The sequence below is a fragment of the Filicampus tigris genome, chromosome 10, assembly GCF_054856515.1.
Source record: "Filicampus tigris isolate MCC_2025a chromosome 10, RoL_Ftig_1.0, whole genome shotgun sequence".
NCBI classification, from domain to species: Eukaryota; Metazoa; Chordata; class Actinopteri; order Syngnathiformes; family Syngnathidae; genus Filicampus; species Filicampus tigris.
The window spans coordinates 23,974,381-23,995,008 of record NC_141226.1 but is presented as its reverse complement, the minus strand read 5'-3'; the positions used below and the strand labels follow the sequence as shown (position 1 = coordinate 23,995,008).

Below are 20,628 nucleotides of genomic sequence, written 5' to 3'. Positions count from 1 at the left end.
AAAATAAAAAGCCTCTTAGTCATCTCACAGCAGAAGAGGACAGCGGCTGACTTTTTCAGAATTCTGCGGAAGGAGATAAGATCTGTGGACAAGATCAGTTTTATTAAAAGGGATTGGCCAATCACGAATTTATCATATTTAGATTTTGATCTCAAAAGTATTACAACTTTATTGTGAAAATAGAAATAAAGACTAAACTTATTAGGCAACTTTTTTTCCCGGCAAATGTGCGATTTTTATCTGCCTACTACAATCTTGAAAAAAAAACAAAACTTTAACTTGAAAATATTTATTTTCCGGAAAACATACACCTTTACTCTCTTAATACTATGACTTTGCTCTCATAAATATTGATCAATGATTGATGAATCGATTGACAGCACCGGTAGATGTATGCAATATTTTTTCTTGTAATTCTAGAACTTTAAATGTGAAAATGTCCAACTTGTCTTTCATCTCGTAGTGCATTTTTCCTTTACTTCCTAGTGCTCCTTCATACAGGCGTACCTAATGTTGTGGCTCTTCCTCTTCCTCAGTTCCACCTTTGCTGTCAACGGGCCGTGGTACTTGTAAACGTTTTCATCATCGGTGGAACCTCGAGTGAGCAGCCGCTACGAGCAACCACAGCTACTGAAACCAAGTAGCCCGCCGCTTCTAATGACATTGTATGGACTCATCCACGGGTGAAATTTTGCGGAACCTGAAGAGGTATTCGCAGGCAGACTGTCAGCGGCAATTGGATTGCCGGAGCGTGCTAACATATAAATCTGGCGTTTTTACTCCTTGTTCCCCCTTCCACCTTGACGTCCATCTTCACTAGCGAGGCCCGAACGTTTCGGGTACACTTCAGCGGGGGTCGCGCCTCTTCGGCTGTTGATTTTACGAGCGTGCGAAAGCTGCTAATGCGGCTCTGGAGACGGAAGGAAAAGGGAGCCGGCGAGGGCACGGCTCGGCGGTGGTGACCCCGCGGCTTTAACGCTGACGTGATGCGACAAGTCGAGCGTGGCTTCCTGTAGGCTCCGTGACATGGCACAACTCAACTAGGCCTTGCTGCTCCGGTTCGCGTTCTTACCTTCTCGTGCCACATGTGACAAACTGCAGCCGGCGGTAACGGGCTCTCCCCCCCCCCCCCCCACCTCTCCCCTCCCTCTTTATCTTCCTTTTCCTCTCCAATGCTGCGCAACTCGACCGTGACCTTCCTATGCCGTTTTGAAGCCCTCCTGTGATTGTTCTTTCCTTGGTTGGCCTCTGTGGAAACGCTTCACTAGCAAAGTGGAGTCATCAGTCCCCCTCCAAATAAAACCTGCATTTTTAATCAAATGGATAAAAATTGCCGGGTTTTGTTTTCTGGAGCCCCAAAAATGACAAGGATTGGATTTGCCGTGTCTTCTCAAACGTCAAGTCGCACAATTTTGCAGCATTTTGTGGGTGTAAAAATGCAGCAACAGTCATCAAACAGCCTACGGTGATGTTGCACTGTTTATTTTCTTAACTTAAACGAATACATTCCATCTCCATTTGAAGTCTTTCAAGTCACCTATCACATGCGCAGATGGTTATTTGAAAAAGTGAGGTAGACTTTCAAAGTGACACGACCATCTGCTGGCCTGACATGCGTCGCCCAACTTTCACCTTAACCGTAACCCGGATTCATTGCACTCTAGTTGGTATTTTTCAAGAACACAAAAGTTACAGAACACAAATCATATGCAGGCAGTCTTTGTTACAGAGGGACCACGAAATCGGAATAAAAATTGGTCAGACGCATATATTACCATTTCAAGGGTGTGTGCAAATATGCCGGTAGATAAAATTCTTTAAATTGTCAGTGAATAATGCCTTGTAGAAAAATACATGCTCATGCACGAGCTGTGTATCTATGAAGGTCGTGATTCATTATATGACTCTGGACCTTTATATTTTCAGTGAAGAATTCCCGAACGTCGTAATAACATTTTTTTTTTTTTTTAGATGCTGACCTTCAGGAGCTTGATGCATCTATGTCATTTCTTCTATGTATGACATTCCTTGCAGCTCTGCCTGACTCCAATAACAAAATGAATCCCATATTGTATGCACAAGAAAACAACAAAACAAAATGAATCATTACAGCTGCGTGATAGTGTTAGCTAAAGCTTGCAATGCGTTGCTATCGGTTTGTGGTATCAAGACACGTTTCTGACTGCGGAGTACCAGTATCCGTATGGCAGCAGCACTACTACTAGTTTGAAGCTGTAGTTTGAAACCCCCTGCTGTAGCGTCTACAATCTTTGCCTCAGTGACCCTGGCTTTCAAACTTGTTTGCTTCCAACCTTGCCAAAAGGATTTCAACAGCGCCCGCCCGCCTCCCTCCTCCTCTTCGTCCTCACGCTTCATTTAAAAGCGCGGACGATTTAGTTCGCAGCTTCAAAATACCGCACTGGTTCTTCCAGGGCTCGGTGGGAGATGGGCAGGTCGGCATTATTGGAACGCGGCGAAAAAGCAAAAAAAAAGCCCATCCATCCGTTTTCTTGCCCCGCTTATCCTCACTAGGCCACAAGACAAAAATATCAAGACGCCCGATGAAGTCGGCCCTTGTGCCTGACAAACGAGGCCTGTGTCTGCGCGTCGAAAGCCGAGCACGCGGCCCCGGGTGCGCGGCTGCACGGCCCGCCCCGCTTCGCTCGGCCGCAGGTTATCACTCACTGTTGCCGCTGGAGATAGCGCCCGTTTCTTCAGCGGCGAGCGTCCCGCTGGCGTGCCTTGCCAAATATGCGTCCAAAGTAGCAATGTGCGTCAGAAAGGATGTTGATGGAGCAAATAGTTGACATGGTCCAGGGAAAATGTTGAACTAAATACTTGTTTTTGTTGGGAGGATGGCGAGCGCCGGAAAACGAATGAACGTGCCACAAATCAATCACTCGTCAGTCGTTAGCGAGTATTGTCAAAGTTTTACACTGGAACCTTTTGATGGTCTTTTCGTTCCGTTAATCGGTATTGTACTGATCAGGCAGATCAGAAGGCACTCTTGGTCCACTTCCTGTCGGATGTTTTTCCCGGCCCGATGGTTCTCGGCTTCCGGGTTTGAATCTGGGATCAGGCCGCCCTTTGTTTGTGGCATTCGTACATGTTCTTTTCATATTCCATCCTAGCTTCCTTTTGGTTGACTAAAGACACTCAATTGTCCATCGGTGCGAATGGTCACCTGCGGGATAGGGCTCCATCTCGTTCATGACGCTAACGACGACAAGCGCGATAGAACATGGATCGCTGGGTTCAATACAATATAATACAATTTTATTTATAGAGCGCATTTCTGGTCCAAATTGGTCATCTGGACATTCTGGAAACTTCCCGGTGGGCTGGCCTTCTACACACGCTGCTTGAGCCGCTTTTCCAACTCGCTGATCTGTTTCGAAATCAACAAGTAACGTGCATTGGCGGTATTTCAAGCTATTATCTCCGCCTTGGACTAATAAGTGACAGGACAGATCATGAGATAGGCCATTGCATGATATGGGATGACTGCACTACTTTTGCTACTAAGGGGGGGGTCACAATACCACTAACGCTATTACATCCTGTCTGTGGAAAATAACACATTAAAGGCGCATAGCACTCACAGCTGGTACTTGTAATGACGACAAAGCATTCTGGGCAAGCGTCAGTGTGATTGTGAAGTTAGCATCAGTCCGCTAAGTAGTGCGCCGCATGTGGTGTGAAGAACCTTTCAAATAAGATCGCTAACAGAAAGTGCCGTGTTAGCTGCCTAAATGTTGCTGACCTAATATAAGCTAAGCAGCAAAATGCGCCCGTTTTTAAGCCATCTCAGGGGGCGCTCAGGTAGTTTCAGAAAACAGGTCAGCCGTGATTGGTCGTTACCTGAGCCCTGAGCAGTTGTGATGTCATTTTCAGTCGACAGAAGTGACAAAATGGCTGCCCTCTGAGATGGCTAAAAAGGGCTGGATTAACTCTTATTCCACAAAGGCAATATTAAGTGCTTGCATAAAACCTGTTCTTGAGGAAAAAATGTTTGGATTGACTTCCACTTACCAGCATTTGATCAATCTGCCTATTGATCTCTTTTTGCCATTTGAACTATTTATGTTCTCACACTTGTTCAAACAAACACTGATTTGTGTTTTTCCAGGAAACTTTCTTTAGAATTTCCTTTAGAATTTCCAAGTGTAGTGAGGCACACGGTGACGATAACCTTTCGACTTTCCCCACATAAAAAAAAAAAAAAAAAAGAACAAGTTTGTTTGAGCCTCTCGCCTTGCGCCCGTGACCTCAGCCACTAATGAGTCTCATCACATTCCGGTAAATGGCCTTTCGCCCCAACTGCCAAAAAACAGTTTTGATATTGTTTTATGTAGCCCGATTACGCAGGAGCGCTGCAGATTTATTCCAAGATGCCCAAGGAGCCACCAAGCCAAACAGCCCAGTTAAATCAACACGGCGTGCGTAAACAGCCTCACCTATTTGTCATTCCAGCTTTGAATGACTTCTTTCTGCGGCCGTCTCCTCTCTGAGGTATTCCCTCGTTCTGCGCCCACGCTTCCTGCTGACCATTGACTGACTGACTGCGTCCAGAAAGCTAAAGCAAACAGCGTGGCCATGCGAGCTTTAAAGTTAGCCGTTCCTTCTATGCATAAAGGCGTCTGTGAACTTTACTCGCCGTTCATCTTTCATTTACATTTAATGCTAAGTCAATAAAAAGTTCCCTCTTCCTTCTAATGAGAAACGCACAGTAATTGGACTGAAAGTGCCAGGCACGACACTCTGGTGCAGCGGTTCCGCAAACCTTTTATTTGCCGAGAACTGCTCTTATGCGAGGACATGTTTTGGTGAAAGAAATAAAACAAATGGTTCGGTGGCAGAGTGCCACTTAATCACATCTGCCTCACGCTTCTGAGGTTGGTTTCAAATCCGGGGTTCAGCCTCCCTGTTTGAAGTTTGCAGGTCCTTATTCTTTTCATGTTTGTGTGGGGTTTTTTTCAAGGTGGGGGAGGAAGGAGCCTCTCCTTAGGGATAGGCTGCAGCACACCCGCGACCCTTGTCAGGATACGTTGTATACATGGCGTGTAGATGGAGAATTAAAAATACAATTTATTATGCTGTAGGTGGGAGGATTCAAGGATTTGAATTGCCAATGCTCAAAACAGTACAGGACATACAAAGAATCAAAATGTCACTTCTCTCTGTCTAGCATCAAGTATCATGTAAAGAATGAAAAAAAAAACCAACCCTCAAATACAATTCAAATGCAATTTTAAATAGCAGCCGAGGCAGAATGTTGTGCGTATTCGAGTCCAGTCCCGGGTGGCAGACGTAGCGGAGAGAGTTGAGCACCGTCGTAGCCGTTGAATGCCTCGAGGAGCAGGCCCGCCCGCAGCCTCTTGTACTTGAGTCTCAAATGCAGGCGGCCGAAGAGGGAGCGTGTCGGCAGCCGTGTTGATGGGTGTTCAGGTGAGGCAGGTCAGAAAAAAAGTCTCTTATTGAGGACAGTGGGGCACCAAGTACCACATTTCAGTCTCAGCACAGCAACACAGTTATCCGACCACTCCTGAAGTCACGTTTTCCCATCATTAAGGAAGCCAATTGTGGTTTTGGCACCACTGGACCAACTGGCTCAACTCCTTTATAGTTGACCTCATTCTTGGTAACGAGGCCCACCATTGTGGTGTCCTCAGCAAACTTTATGATGTGGTTGGCGCCGCATGTTGGAGCGCTGGCTTAAAGAGAAGCGGGCTGAGAACGCACCCTTGTGGAACCCTTGTGGGCAATGTGCTGCTCCTGGAGGGACTCACACACTGACAAAGTCCAGCACCCAGTTCAAGAAAGACATATTCAATCCTGAGTGACTGTAATTTTTGTTAGAGATACACCGATATGTTTTTTTTCAGGGCCGATACCGATTATTAGTAGTCAAGCAGGCCCGATAACCGATATTTGGAGCTGATATAAAATATCGGCGTCACGCATTTTTAAATGGATTTATTATCGGCCATCAGATATTTAAAAAAGGCCGATACCATATTAGGCATTTTGACGATATTCTGCAATTTGACGATATTCGGCATTTTGACGATATTCGGCATTTTGACGATATTCTGCACTGACAATCGATCTATCCCTAGTTTTTGTACAAGCTGCTGAGGGATGATTGTGTTGAATGCAAGTTCAAGAACGCCATTCGTTCACAAGAGATTTTAGACTTAAGATGGAAGAGCTGTGAATATGGTGACCTCATTTGTTAATGGTGAAGTCATCAGAGACTCAGATGTACGTTCCTTTGCAGTTTTGAGTATGCCGGCTCTCGAAAGTTTCCTCCCTTTGTTGAAAAACGCAAGTTGCTGTAGTGGTGGAAGGAAGTCCGGCTGTGATGTCGAAACCGGCGTTTAAGGTGTGTCTGTTAAACGAGCACATGGCTGCTTCTGCCGCTCTTAGCGGTGGGGTGTAAACCGCAATCATCACAATTGATGTAAATTGCCTCTCAAGGTAGAAAGGTTGGCACTAACGATAATCGGCTCCACTCGCGGGGAACAGTGTTTGTACACAACTGCTGTATTCCAGCACCAGTTGCCACTGATGTAAACGCACACTCGCTCGTCGCGAGTCTTACCGCTTGATAGCATGTTAGCCCTGCTAGCTGGATTGCGGATTCCGGGATGTTCTCAGTGAGTGTCATGCTGCGCAGTTGTTAATGGTCCGTTTTCTTGTCCAGTGAGCAAACGTCGACCAGGATGATGGATGATGGGTATTTCGGGTTGGTGTGGGCTAGCAGCTAGCTTAGCCTGGATGCGACCGCGCACAGAAGTCCCAGAGGCGCTGGTTGCTTCGGAATTTCCTGCTCAAGTTTGCTGGTGTTCAAACCCTCAATCTAAAAGACAGCGAGGGCCGTATCGAATGCGCCCAAAGCATACAAGTGTGCTTCGTAGTGCGTAAATTCCGGTGAATTTGAAACAATCTGTTGCCTTGGCTTGCGCGCATTGATGTGAATGTGCATACATGTGACTGGAAGTTTGACTCATCGGCTGTGATCTCCGCAATGCAGACATCCGCACTGCATTGTTGTGTGCGTCTGACATGACGAGGATGTCACCAAAGAGCAGCTGCACATCACATGTTGCTGCTGGTGATTGGTGTGTGTGTGTGTGTGTGTGACAGATGTCACAGATACACAGACGAGAGTAATTGGCTGAGGTCATGGCAGCTGAGCCGCCGACACCTCAGGTGTTTTGTGTGCGCGGACGCGTTGCGCACTGCAGGACGCACGCCAGATGAATGCTAATGTCTTGACACGGCCATGGCAAGTCATGAGGACTTCTTCATGGAATTTCGTTGGCGCACTCCAGCTGTGGCATGACCAATAATCAACCAACAGTTATCCCCTAGGTCAGGGGTCACCAACCTTGTTGAAAGTGAGAGCTGCTACTTGGCTACTGATTAATGCAAAGGGCGACCGCTTTGATTCACACTTCTGAAAGAACAACATTTGCTCAAATGACCTTTAATGAGATGTTATTCAGAACAGCGGTCAACACATTTTGACGACAGTTTGTAAATCTGAAATGCAGTACATTTTTAACCTCGTTTTTTTTTTTTTTTTTTTTTTTTCCGCTAGCACATCAAGTTTTAATAACACTAATAATATGTAATTTGGTCATAGATTTATGTATATTTATGAATGAAGGGTTAGGCTCTGGGCATCTACTTTGAGCGAAGGCCATTATTTGTAAGAACACACATAAATATTTTGTAAGATTCACGAGTAAAGGCACATTTGAGCCTCTTTTTGTTGAAAAAACATTTCAGCATGATGCATTCACTGCAATTAGACAGCCTTTGGTGTTCAACTTACTCCTCTGCAGATCTGTGAGGTAATAAAGACCAGGAGGCTCACTGCCATTGGCTTCCATCTTGTTATTGTATTGCCCCTACCATCACACACGCCCCCACGCCCCCCCCCCCCCCCCTACACACAGACACAGTGTCCCTTGCAGGGCGAGCTGGCTGTAAAGCACACCGGCTCTAATAATTAATTGATGTGTCCCAACAACTGCTGCCTTGGCTTCCTCCACTGCGGCATCGGAGCAGAGAACGGCAGCAGACTATTGTGAGAGGATGGGAGACCATTAATCAGCTGTGTGGGAGGGTGGCGGCAGTGGGGGGGTTGGGGTGGGGGGGGGCGGCGACGGGGGCTGCCGGTGTGGTAGCTTCTGGTATATTCTGACGCGGCGCGGTCATACAGAGGGAGGTTGGTAGAAGGAGGGGGGGGGGGGGGCGGGAGGTCAGGGGACGAGGATGATCGGCGATGCGGTGCTCCTCCTGCTGCTGCTGCTGCTGTCCCGCTGCCTGTCCTGCGTGTTGTCACAGATCCCGGACCCTGAGGTAAGCCTGACACTATCTTCATCGTCATCGTCATCGTCATCATCTTCCTCTAGCCAACGTGTTGTTCTGGTCGTCTTGGGGTTATTGCTGTCAGCGTGTTTACTCTGATTGCTTGCCAGATCAATTATTGACTGAGCGCTTGTCCTCGGGTTGGTATTGATTTTCAATAAACTGTGACAGAAAAACAAGTTTTACAGTCACACGCTTCCTTCTACATTCTTGCAATGATGCCATCTGGGAAGATTTAGTTTGAAGCACAGGAGTTAATGAAGACTTGACTTCGGGGTCAAACTGCCCAACGTGAAACCGTACGGCCGCTTCGAAGCACCGGCGGTTGGTACTCCACCGAAGAGTAACTTTTTGAATAAATTGCACTGGTTAAAGTAGTTTTAATGCAACCTACTTGTACTTTTAACACTACTTTTAATCCATAGCTACGTTAAGATCGCTACTTTTTATTTACTATTGCTTGCGCAATTTATTAGAGACTTCTGCCCATTGACTTTGACCAATCTAGCGGCGTTTCACTTCATTTTACTAATCAAAGACAGTCACATGACCACACACAAGTCGTGGAGCAACGTGTGGTTCGTCCAAAAGCAACTTTGGAGTTTTTAGCCATGTTCATTAAAATGCTAATTCCTCACCAAAAAAATTTGGATGGATTTTTTTCGATTCAACAAACAATTCTAAAGTGGTTTTATGCCGATACAGTATGTGTGTGTTAGAGTGAACGGTTTCTGACAAAGAAAATCCTTAATGCGTAATACTCATTTGTCACAATCTTAATCTATATTTGAACATGTAGTTCCATGTACTGTACTTTGGATAATGACTAAATCAGACAATCTAAATATGGGTGAATCGATGTTGGCAGTCACATATGGTGATTTAATAATGTTTGTTGTTATCTGTGAGGCCTTGTTGTTACTGCTTTCTAGCGCACCACCTAATAGCGTTAATGTATCAGTGGCAGCAGCAAATGCAATAAGTGAGCCTTTTCTCATCCATTGGCTCCCTAAGTATAGACTTTCCGCAGCAGACTCCTGACATGTAATTGGGCAGTCGATGCTATGCTACTCTATCCATCGATTTGTACCCGTGGTATTCAAACTTCTCTCACCGATTCCAAAACATTGAATGATGCTTATATCATCTTCCCCATTACATACTGACATGTTTTGAAAGGAAAAAAATAAAAACCCACAGCCTACGTCTGAAGACGATTAGTAGGATCTTTTGGTGGTCGTGGATCTCACTCACCGTGACCCTGCTGAGCATCAGTTAGATGAAGTAAGAGCAGCGGCAGTTTGTGGCCTCATTCAAGGCCGAAACAAGAGCATCGTCATCTTTATACACGTGCTGTACCTCAATAACAAACACAACACACAAAAGCATGATAGCAATGTGCGAGCACTGATACCAGGTAGCTGTATCGGGACGATAACAACTATATATAATATATATATATATATTAGTGCTGTCAGGTGATTAAATTATTTTAACTAATTAATCGCAAAATTGTCCGTGATTAATCGTATTTTTCAACTACAACTCTTTACGAGACTTGGAACCGATATTTTACTTGAGTCAAATCTTGGAATCGATATGGGAAAAAAAATTCAAAGTCAAAGATTGTTCTCAAAGCTTTCTTTGACCCTTGAATACGATTTCTTTTCCTGAAAAATACAACTGTTGAACGATACATCAAAGAGGTACAACAAAAAGTTTTTTTAATTTGGCTTTGCAAGGTGCGAAAATTATTTGGGATTTCTATAATGAGACGTCGAGTAACTTTTTAAAGTAAAACTACGTTGTTTACCTGACAGTGACTCTGCTCAAAGTTTGGCTGCAAAATGAGCAGAGGGAAGCTCCCACAGGAAGTAAATAAAACCAAAAAAAATGAGCTAGATACAAGTGAAAGTCCATTTATGTATATATTTATGTGTAACAATTGTCTTGAGTGGGTTAATAAGCATGTTTTTGTTTGTCTTCTCTTTTGCCACCACCTCAGCTTTTACCCACAGACCCCCCGAAAAAGCCAGACCCCGTCACATCAGAGACTGTGGTGTTTTGGGGACTGCGCTTATGGCAGGTCATCGGCATCTTTGCTGTGTTTGTTTTAGCGATTGGTAGGTAGCGCGTCACTGATAATGATTAAAGCTGCGATGAACGGGCCACCACTTGCACCACTTTTGTCATGAGGAACTCTCGAAATGATGAGCAAATTCTTTGATGGCATGTTCATCCCAAATGAGATGCTACAGGCAAAAAAAAAAAAAACGTTTCAATTTTTCATTGGCCCTTGGTCTCGTCTACCTGCTTCTGATTGGGGCTCAATTCGTCAAAGGATGACTCCTGCAATTGCCCAAAATGGCAGCTTCGGACCAAAATGGCCGACTCCTTGCACGTTTTTTTTTTTCTTCCTGCACCAGACACATGCTCGCAAATCTTTTTCTCCTTCCTCTCGCACCCCAAACTACTCATCCGGGTCGCAACAAATTGTAATTCTACAAAAGTGACAGGCATCTATTCTTTATCCTCTGCAAAGAGCACCAGTATTCCTGCTGGCTTACTGAGGAGTTGAGATGTCACCGTGTATCTGGGTGACTATTAGCTCCCAGGTGGCCAGAAGGAGCAGCACAATGTCCACCAAACTGAAGCAAAAAAAAAAAAATTGCTTGACCTTCTGTTTCATTATGTCTTTATGTGATGTAAAATTGTTTTGAAAATGACATTCTGTGCTGTTGGCATCACGAGACTTTTTCACACAATGTGTGTGCCAGGTGGTGACGCTCCACGGCTGCTCCTCCATCCAACACCAGCTCAAACACAGCAGACTATTTATTAAAACAAGCCGTACGTAGATGTTAATGTTTTTGCCACTCTCAGCCTGCACAGAATGATCTAATTGGACCCCAAAATGACACATGTACACCACAATTCCAAGATTGGCCTGTTTTTGGAGCATAACTTTAGGTGTAGTCGTTCTGTAGTTCTGTTTCACCTTCTGCTTTTGATTACCTTGGCAGCCGGAACGCAAAACAATTACCACATTGTCATTCCGACTTCGGTCTCGTGTGTATCGCGGGTCGGTGAGGAAATTCTCTCAGGTCTGCTTGTTCAATGACAAAGTGCCACAATGATCAAGTACAGCGTGGATAGTATCATGTCACAAAATATGACACAAATCTTTATCAGATATGCTTCAGTCAAAGCCATTTTTGAGTAGCTATTTTTTTTAATTTTATGGTTATCATATGATTGTGTAACACTTTTTTTTTTTTTTATGCTGACCGGAATAAATAGTGAAACGTCAACATAATGCTTATAACTTATAAAAGGGCCTCAAATATACAGCATCTGAAAGCAATGAGTCACAACCAGTGCTTAAAACCTCTTGTGACTGGAATAAATCCCACCAAGTCATCATAGCTGGGCTAACCGTGATGCGACGAGAGGCGCTAGCCACCCAGCTAGCTTGCAAGCTAACAGGCTTCCGCGGCAATTGTCCGCCGGCAGACAGGCTGTGGGCTGGTTGGCGGCGTCGAGTCCTGACCTGAGAATTGAAATAACGACGCTGAGCTGTTCTGTAAACTGTGGCCTCCAGGGAAGAGTAATCGCTAGCTAGCTAGCTAACTACACGCTGAATATCGTCACATTTCAATCCTGCGCAGTTCTGTTCATTCACATTTAAAGCAATTCTTTTCAGGCATGTAATGTGTATTGAGAAACAAATCTCTGATAACTGACCCCAAAAATCTTTTTCATTCACCTCCCCTCTCTAGTGATCACGCTGTGTTGTATTTTCAAATGTCGAATCCCAAGGACCAAAAAGGAAATCGAAGCGCGCCATGCGCAGCGACAGGCCGCCAAGAAATATGCCAACACGTTGGAGACGGTGCCACCTCTTAACGAGCTGACAGAGGTGCCAGGATGTAAGTTGTTGCCTCTCCGTTTCTCACTTCTCTTACTTCTGCCGTCGTCCCTTTTCTCTCCTTTGACTGTTCTTCTCGTTTCCCCCGCCATTCTTTTGATTGTTGATTCCAGCTGTTCCTGAGGCGTCCGCCGTCCAAACGCTCTCAGAGCAGGTCCAAAGCGAGAGTCGTACTGACAGTCAGCGCTCGCTGGTTGGCCTCGCTGAAGAGCAGGCCGCTTCGCTTTCTTTGCCTGAGACGGCCTGATCTTCTTCTTCTTCTTCTTCTTCGTCTTCTTTCTTCTTCTTCTCTCAGTTTGTCCTCGCCTTTGTTGCCGTGTGTGGGATCATGGCAGCGATTATGTTTTATTGTACTTAACCGTGTTCAATTGGAGCGTTTAAACATACCAGTGTTAGCCTAATGTGTTTGGCTCACTCTTCCATGTTACAGTGAGATGCGTTGACTACATCTATATTTATTTTACATTTGATTATGTTTTACATTCATTATACAAATTTATAGTTTTTCAAATCATATATTTTTCAATATTACCCTATTCTGTCTTTGCTTACTGGCCGGGAGCAGTCACGTGGCTCTACTGCAGTACAGAAGGTGTCCATTGTTGCTCAAGTTCAAGTTACCAAATATAGTTGCTTGCCGTAAGTAATTCATGAATGCTTGCCAAATAGTGAGCCCATCATTGTCCACTGTAGCCATTGTCCAAGTACTGTAGTTGTCTTTGCCGGCATGAAGGGCTACAAGGGTTACTTTTGCGAATGATTGATTATTTCTTTTGCAGGATACTCTTATTGTATTGTATGTAAGTAAATGCACACGTTTAGCCAATGTAAGCGTAACAAACAGAATGTGAAAGCAAAGTGAAACATGATAACGTGGTGATGTAGGCAGTCGTCGCATGTTTGTGCACTTACAAATAAATCCAGTTATTCACACTCTCCTCTTGTACTGTTCATAGGATCAATACTGCCCTTTTCACAAATGTTTTTAGCCGTGTGTGCGTGTGTGTGTGTGTGTGTGTGTGTGTGTGTGTGTGTGTGTGTGTGTGTGTGTGTGTGTGTGTGTGTGCCTTAACTGTGCTGTGCGCAGGTAAAAGACAGACCATGACAATTTGACAAATCAGGACTGACGTGTCTTCTCCAGTCCTACTTCAACAGTTTCACTTTCACATTATATTGTAGCTTGTTTTGTTTTGGGAGGATCTTAAATTATGTTAAAAAAAACGCCTTGCTATAAAAATGGTTGTTTTTTTCACAATATATGCCTTACATGGTCATTTTTTTCCCCAAAAAACGCCTTACTATATATGGTTGCTTTAAAAAAAAAAAACACCTTACTTTAAAAATGGTTGTTTTTTTCACAATATATGCCTTACATGGAAGTTTTTTTCCCAAAAAACTCCTTACTATACATGGTCGTCGTTTGTTTTTTTTCAAAAAACACTTTACGATACATGGTCATTTGTTTTTCACAAAAAACACCTTACCATACATGGTCGTTTTTTTTTTCACAAAAAACGCCTGACTATATATACATGTTTTTTTTTTTTTTTTCACAAAAAACGCCTTTCTATACATGGTCGTCGCTTTTTTTTTTTTTTTTTTTTTTTTCAAAAAAACGCTTTACAATACATGGTCATTCTTTTTTCACAAAAAAACACCTTACCATACATGGTCGCTATTTTTCCCCAAAAAACGCCTTACTATACATGGTCGTCTCATTTCCGTTCAAACAATGCCTTTGAATGATGCGTTCGTTAGCAATCAACATGCTTACACTTTGTTGAATGTCTGTTGTAACAGCTGGTCCATGAAGATGACCATTGTTGAGTGGTTAGCGCAGTTGACTGTGACCAGGGTTTGACTTCAATCTGAGAAAGCTTTCAGCTGAACTTCTTGTTTGTCTCATATTTTCACATTTAATATTGTTTGATGATGAATTATGATTACACATTGTCGACATCTCAGTCGTTTTTTTTTTTTTTTCTTGCCAAAAAACGCCACCTATACATGGTCTTTTTTTTTTTTTTTTAGATGCCTTACTCATGGTCGTTTTTTTTTTCACAAAACACGCATTCACATGGTCATCACAAAAAAACGCCTTACTATACATGTTTTTTTTTTTTCACAATCAATGCCTTTGATGCATCCATTAGCATTCATGATGCTAATACGTCGTTTCAGTTCTAACAACTTATCTTCACCAATAGTTGAGTGGTTAGAGCAGATGACTGTGATATGGATGACCAGGGTTCGATTCAAGCCTTAGACAGCTTTCGGTTATACTTCTTGTTTGTTCCATATTTTCACATTTAATATTGTTTGATATAATTAATTATGATTACACATTGTCGACATCTCACAGTCGTTTCTTTTTTCACCAAGAAGACTATACATGGTTGTTTTCTTTTTCAAAAAAACGCCTTACTATACGTCTTTTTTTTCCCCCCACAAAAAACGCCTTACGCGTTAACTTTAGTCTGAACAAGACCACTGAGGTTCTATCTATCTATCCAGCCGTCCGTCCGTCCGTCCGTCCGTCCAGCCATCCAAGCCGAAATTGTATGAAGAAATTATTTTGATTTTCCATACATTTCCACTGAAATCACAAAGTAGTGAAATGCATGACTTCTTGCACAAAATTCTACAAAACGATTGTGTTGAGTTTTTTTTTGGAGTGCTTGAAAAGATTTGTCTCCCCTCCATGTAGGTATCTCCATAAGAATAACATTGACAGTCTCATTTCACCTTGTCTTGGTGTACTTGGAAAACAATGACCATTTGCTTTTGTGTTCCACTTCAAAGGAACCTGTCACGGGGGTAAAAAGAGTGTGCTCATTAGAACACACGGGGGCAGATGCGGCTTCATTACTGGCATACATTTTGGAGCTCCACCACTCAAATTAGAGATAAAAGGCGGTATTTATTTATTAATTTAATTTAATGAGTTTATTTATTTATTTGACATTAGGGTAAACATGCTTCTAGTCATTCTGATTTTTGGAAAAATATACATTTGAGACAAACGGATGGCGATAGATAGATAGATAGATAGATAGATAGATAGATAGATAGATAGATAACCCATAAGGCTGACCATTTTGGACTTCAACTAAAAGTTTGTAAGAAAAATACACCTCGCATTCCAGAGTTGACCCGTTCCGTGCTCTTTTTGGTACACTTTCACTAAGTTACGTGTTTTACCATCTGCATTAGTACAGCAAAGACGTTAGCTCGGCTGACCTTGTCCTTATATTCAGCTCCTTGAAAAAGAATGATAATTTTGTCCACCACTTAAAAAGAATCACATCGGGTCGCAAACGGAGCGAGCTCATTAGAGCACACAAGAGACAGATGCGCCTTCATCACATGCCTCCTACTTAAGCAGACTTCATTTCAGCCCACAATACAAGCATCTGCATTTTTAATGTCTCTCTGTCTCGCCACACAGCTGCCAAAGCAGAGGACAAGAAGGAGGAAGACGCGGCGGCCGTGGCCACCGTCTCAGGCAAAGTGGACGCCGACCGAGGCGAGAGGAAGGGCAAGGAGGCGAGGAGGGAAGGAGGCAAGGGTGCCAAAGGCGATGGGAAGACGCAGAAGGCGGCGGCCGGCAAGGAAGGAGGCGGCGAAGGAAAAGGGAGGAAAACATCGGAGAAGGGAGACAGAGGAGCCAAAGGAGGCGGCAAGAAAGCTCCAAAATGACGTTAAGGACACATTGCGGTGGTCAAACGGAACGCGAATTGAACGATTCGATTTATTTTACATCAATGCAGTTTCGCTTCGCCTTTCTCACTGTAGTTTGATCGCGAGATACTGCGAACGTAGCTGCTTGAGTGAGCCCTGGTTACAGAACGCTGATCGAGGATTGGCTGAACCTAAATGCTTGACTCCGCCCACACACACACAAAGATTGCGTGCTGATTTAAAACAGCTGACATTAGCACTTTACACGAATTGATCGAGGTGACAGGAGCACACTGCGACGCTCAAAAACGACTTTCAATTTTTCGTCGGAGACTGAAAATCATTTGGTGTAAGACCGGCATTAGACATGCTGTTCATTCAACAAACTACGGAAAATGTAAAAACACCTAAATGATAATGATGAAAGACTTCATGATGGATTATCACTGCATGCCGCAATGCATTCTGAGAACTGAAAAGTGGACGAAAAGTACATAACAGCAATTTTTTTTTTCTTCATGAGAACCGTTGACAGTTCCTCAGATAACGACCAATCACGGCTCACCTGCTTTCTGAACCTCAGCTACGATTGGTCGTTACCTGAGCCCTGAGCAGTTGTGATGTCATTTTCAGTCGACAAAAGTGACAAAATGGCCGCCCCCCGAGATGGCCAAAAATGGGTGCAATTTGCTGCTTAATTTATATCCCACAAATGCAAAATTAATCCGAATGCTGTATTAAGCAGCAAAATGCACTCGTCTTTAGCCATCCCTGGGGGCGGCCATTTTGTCTTCTGTCGACTGAAAATGACATCACAACTGCTCACAACGACCAATCACGGCTGACCTGTTTTCTGAATCTGAGCGGTGATTGGTCGTTGTGAGCAGTTGTGATGTCATTTTCGGTCGACAGAAGACAAAATGACCGCCACGAGAGATGGCTAAAGACGAGTGGAGTAACACTTATTCCACTAACGCAATATGAATCAGAATGACATGTTTCAACAAGTGGGCCTGCTGGGAACATATTCTTGAAAAAAAATATGTTTGGGTTGACTTCCGCTTTAGGACCCAAATAAAAAAAAAAGAAAAAAAAGAAATATGACCAAACACCTTCACAAAAACCAGTGAATGTGCGTACAAAAAAGCAGTCAGACTCACGACGAGGTAACCACGTAAACTGACGGTGGCCCGAATGTTTGCTGCCACTATTGGTGGCGCTTCCATTTTATGATGATTATACTCCCAATAAATACAGTCTCTCTCAGGAACCAGTAAACTAACACTTTTATTGTCTTATTCACAAGCCACATTTTAGACACGCATGTATGTACACTGGACCTCTCACTTCCATGGCAACAGGCTCCAAAAAGACAACAACAACAAGACATGTTTTGTACTTCCATAAACTTTTAGCTCCATATGCTTCTTGGCTGCCAAACACAATCATTTGACATGATACAATCACACTAGAGGACTGCATCATATTTATTTGATTATATATTGATAGCGATAAAGTGCTCAAATACCATCTTATTCCCTAGGTGTTTATTCCTTTATTAGCAAAAGTCCATAGCTGTGATATTTTAATTAAAGAGGTCTAGACAGTTGATTTCACCCGTGATAAAGTGAAAAACAGATTTCCTCTGAACAACAGCAGTAGCTCACACTAAAATGAAGAAGATTAAGAATTAATTTGTAATGGAGGGCTGGGGGGGTGGGGAGGGGCGGTGGGATGGCTGGGGTTGGAGCTTTCTGGTTTAAAAAAAAATGGAGCTGAGTTTCTCACTAAAATGTAGTCAGAAATTGTATGAAAAAATTAATAGATTACATTGAAGTGGACTATTTATCATCTCCATGAAAATGAGATTTTTTCCTGCCACACATATTTCAAAACGAAACCTTTTAATACCAAATCATGTCAGTTTTCAACGACAGTGGAACCTCCAAAGTCCAACGTCCTTAAAGTTGTTCAAGACAATTCAGAGTTCAACCCAAATATGTGATCAAAATACACCACTGAAGTCATGCATTTGGGTGTACAACCGCAATTTTTTTTAGCTACGTCTCTAAAAAGTTCAACCAAATTTTACGACAAAATAGGTCTCTAAAATCGAATGTTTGTTTGGAGTTTAAAAAAAATTATGATGAAAGACGCACTCCCAAATTTGAACATTTTAGTGTTCAACCAACTACAATTTATTAGGACAATACTGCCCATTTTGGAGGTTAACCAACATGTGAAAAATATGCCTGTAATGTTTCTTAATCCAACCCAAATATTTGAGAATTTGTTGAACACACATCCTGGTAGATTTCGACGTGCAACCAAAATTTCACGTGAAAATATGCCTCTAAAGTCAAACGTTGGGAGTTTGAATTTTAAAACAAATTTTCAAACACGATCAAATGAGAGGTCATGCTTGGTTTGTGTTCAAAATTCGAGGTTCCACTGTAATTGCGGTGCATGCCTTTTTTTTTTTTTTTGGAATTGTACAAAATCCCACAAAATTTTCTTCACAGCATCTTTACGTTCAACTCCTGAAATCGACTGCTCCTCACGTTGCATTGACAACTCCCCTAAAGGTGAAGACGTGCTCCTCGGAAAAAGGCAAAAAGCTCCAGCGTCGTCCCACCCAAGTGTCCCAAAACAGTGCAGAGGTTCGCATTCGCTTCTGTTCGTCTTTTGGAAAACACATTTGAAGGCTTTTTTTTTTACTTTGAACCCATTTTCTGGAGCGCCGGTCTTCATTCGGTCACGAGTGAGGCGGAGCTTATCGCAACGGACTTTAGTTGAGAGGTGGGGTGCGCCCTGGACTGTTCGCCAGCCAATCCCAGAGCACAACTAGGCAATTCTTACTTATGGGCAATTTGGAGTCCTCAGTCAAGCTAACATGCGTGACCGAGAGAAGCTGCAAAAACTCCACACGGGAAGGCCGTAGCTGGGCTTCAAAGACAGAACTGTGAGGCAGACTTGCTAACCACTAGGTCAACATGCAGACCAATGTATAAAAAACAACAACAACAACAAAAAAACACCTTGGTTTAAGTATGGATTGTGGAATTTTAAAATGCTGCTGTTTAGATTTGCACTTTTGTACACACGTCAAATATCACAAAAGGGCGAGAAAATGTACATAGCCACGAGAAATACTTAGTTGCAACATGAGCTCACAATTTGAATGGCATTTGTAAACATTGTGACTTGTATGTACATCATCAAAGCAGCATGTACAGTATAGCACTGGATCAGCTTGATAGAAATGTCTATTTGCAACGTACATGAGACACACAGACGCTTTCGGAGGTCCTCCAGTCATGCCAAATACAAACAACATCGACGGACACTGGAAACATTCATTTAAACGGTGAAATGGCTCGCACTGAGCAGAAAAATGGTGATTTTGTAGAAGAAGTTGCCAAATGCTTGAATGCCTCAATTAAAAGGAAAAATCAAAAGCATAACATGAATTACCTGAGTGCCTTCCCTTGAACACTGATGAGGATGTTTTCAATGCAACTTCTTTTAAAAAAAAAAAAAAAAAAAAAAAAAAAAAATCTCCACGTGGGATTGATTAAGGCTGTTTCCTGGAAATTCCAGTCTGATTTATGCTACCAAAAAAATAGCATAAAATGTAAAAGGGACAAAAAAAAAAAAAAAACATCATAAAATGATGGCAGTGGATGTAAAGAAATAAAAGTCATTTAAAAAAAGACAGCCTGTTTTAAGACTGTTGCACATTCACTGTGGCAGGTCAAAGCGTCTTGTCTTGGCCACAAGATTTTGGGGCGCCTCTTTTTTCCGGAGAGGGTCACATGACCGTCTCCCGCTCCTCCTCCACCACCGGCACGGGCGAGGGCTTCTCCTCCTCGGCCTCGCCGCACCCCGGCGGCCGCTGCGGCGGAGCGGCGCAGAGCTCCTCGGCTTCGGCGCGGATCTCCTGGCCCGACGACGGCGCCGAGCACTCGGACACCGAGCCGTTCTTGATGTAGCCCGGCAGGTTGCGGTGCCCGTTGACCGGCGTCGGGCCCAGCCGGGTGGTGAGGTGGAGGGCGTGCGGCGCCCGGGCGGTCACGTTGGTGACGCTGGTGTGCGACACCATCGGGCCGTAGCTGTACGTGTTGCTGCCGCTGCGCGCTTTCCGCTTGAAATCCAGCGCCAGGGTTCGACGGCTCCACGACTTCTTGATCTCCGCTTGCACCTTTGAACGCCGCGTGGTGCATTGAGAGGCATTCTTTTACTTTGGGCAGGAGATGCTGGCATTTGCACATTTGGTTGGACAACTCACCTCCCCGTTGCAAAAGCAGTAGATGATTGCGACAAGGAAGCCCTGACAACAGAAAGAAAGCGTTACAGACAAGCCACCTGTTTAAGTACGCTGATTTATTTTGGAGATATTCTATTTTGGAAAAATCCAATCGGACCATCAAATACAAATGTCACCAAAGGTCTGTACGTTGAAATGCTGACGGCCTAATAAATTGAGGTCAAGAATGGCAAACAGGTGGATGCATACAGTCCGCACAAAAAAAAAAATTAAAAAAAATGCTGGCTTGTTTTCCTAAGGTAACTGTGGATTTTGAGCAGATTGGGTTACTTTTACCCAAGGTTGAGTTAATCATTTTGACCCCAGATGC

The 20,628-nt window shown here is 43.5% G+C and overlaps 3 protein-coding genes across 8 annotated transcripts in view; 2 read left to right on the top strand and 1 right to left on the bottom strand.

The window, feature by feature from the left end:
* LOC147141452 (coiled-coil domain-containing protein 13-like) overlaps positions 1 to 1,285 on the top strand; it is a 40,730-nt gene extending 39,445 nt beyond the window's left edge. For all 4 annotated transcript variants that reach the window (XM_086042232.1, XM_086042230.1, XM_086042231.1 and 1 more), the window contains exon 11: positions 537 to 1,285. In XM_086042232.1, the coding sequence (XP_085898358.1) occupies positions 537 to 573 (37 nt within the window). In that variant the 3' untranslated portion in view covers positions 574 to 1,285. The remainder of the gene's footprint in view (positions 1 to 536) is intronic.
* Positions 1,286 to 8,248: 6,963 nt separating this feature from the next.
* Positions 8,249 to 17,269, top strand: tmie (transmembrane inner ear). Of its 2 annotated transcripts, none has more exons than XM_086042674.1 (4): positions 8,249 to 8,373; positions 10,388 to 10,505; positions 12,162 to 12,311; positions 12,424 to 13,237. In XM_086042674.1, exons 1-4 carry the CDS (start codon positions 8,287 to 8,289, stop codon positions 12,555 to 12,557), a joined length of 489 nt encoding a protein of 162 aa, XP_085898800.1. In that variant the 5' UTR covers positions 8,249 to 8,286; the 3' UTR covers positions 12,558 to 13,237. The 2 variants fall into 2 exon arrangements, with proteins under 2 accessions (XP_085898800.1, XP_085898799.1); XM_086042673.1 differs by lacking the exon at positions 12,424 to 13,237 and adding an exon at positions 15,759 to 17,269 and having other exon boundaries at positions 8,250 to 8,373.
* The window catches only part of pth1r (parathyroid hormone 1 receptor), a 64,127-nt gene continuing 60,760 nt past the window's right edge, over positions 17,262 to 20,628 (bottom strand). For both annotated transcript variants that reach the window (XM_086042671.1, XM_086042672.1), the window contains exons 12-13: positions 20,280 to 20,321; positions 17,262 to 20,192 (exon numbers count right to left, since the gene is read on the bottom strand). In XM_086042671.1, the coding sequence (XP_085898797.1) occupies positions 19,803 to 20,192; positions 20,280 to 20,321 (432 nt within the window). In that variant the 3' untranslated portion in view covers positions 17,262 to 19,802. The remainder of the gene's footprint in view (positions 20,193 to 20,279; positions 20,322 to 20,628) is intronic.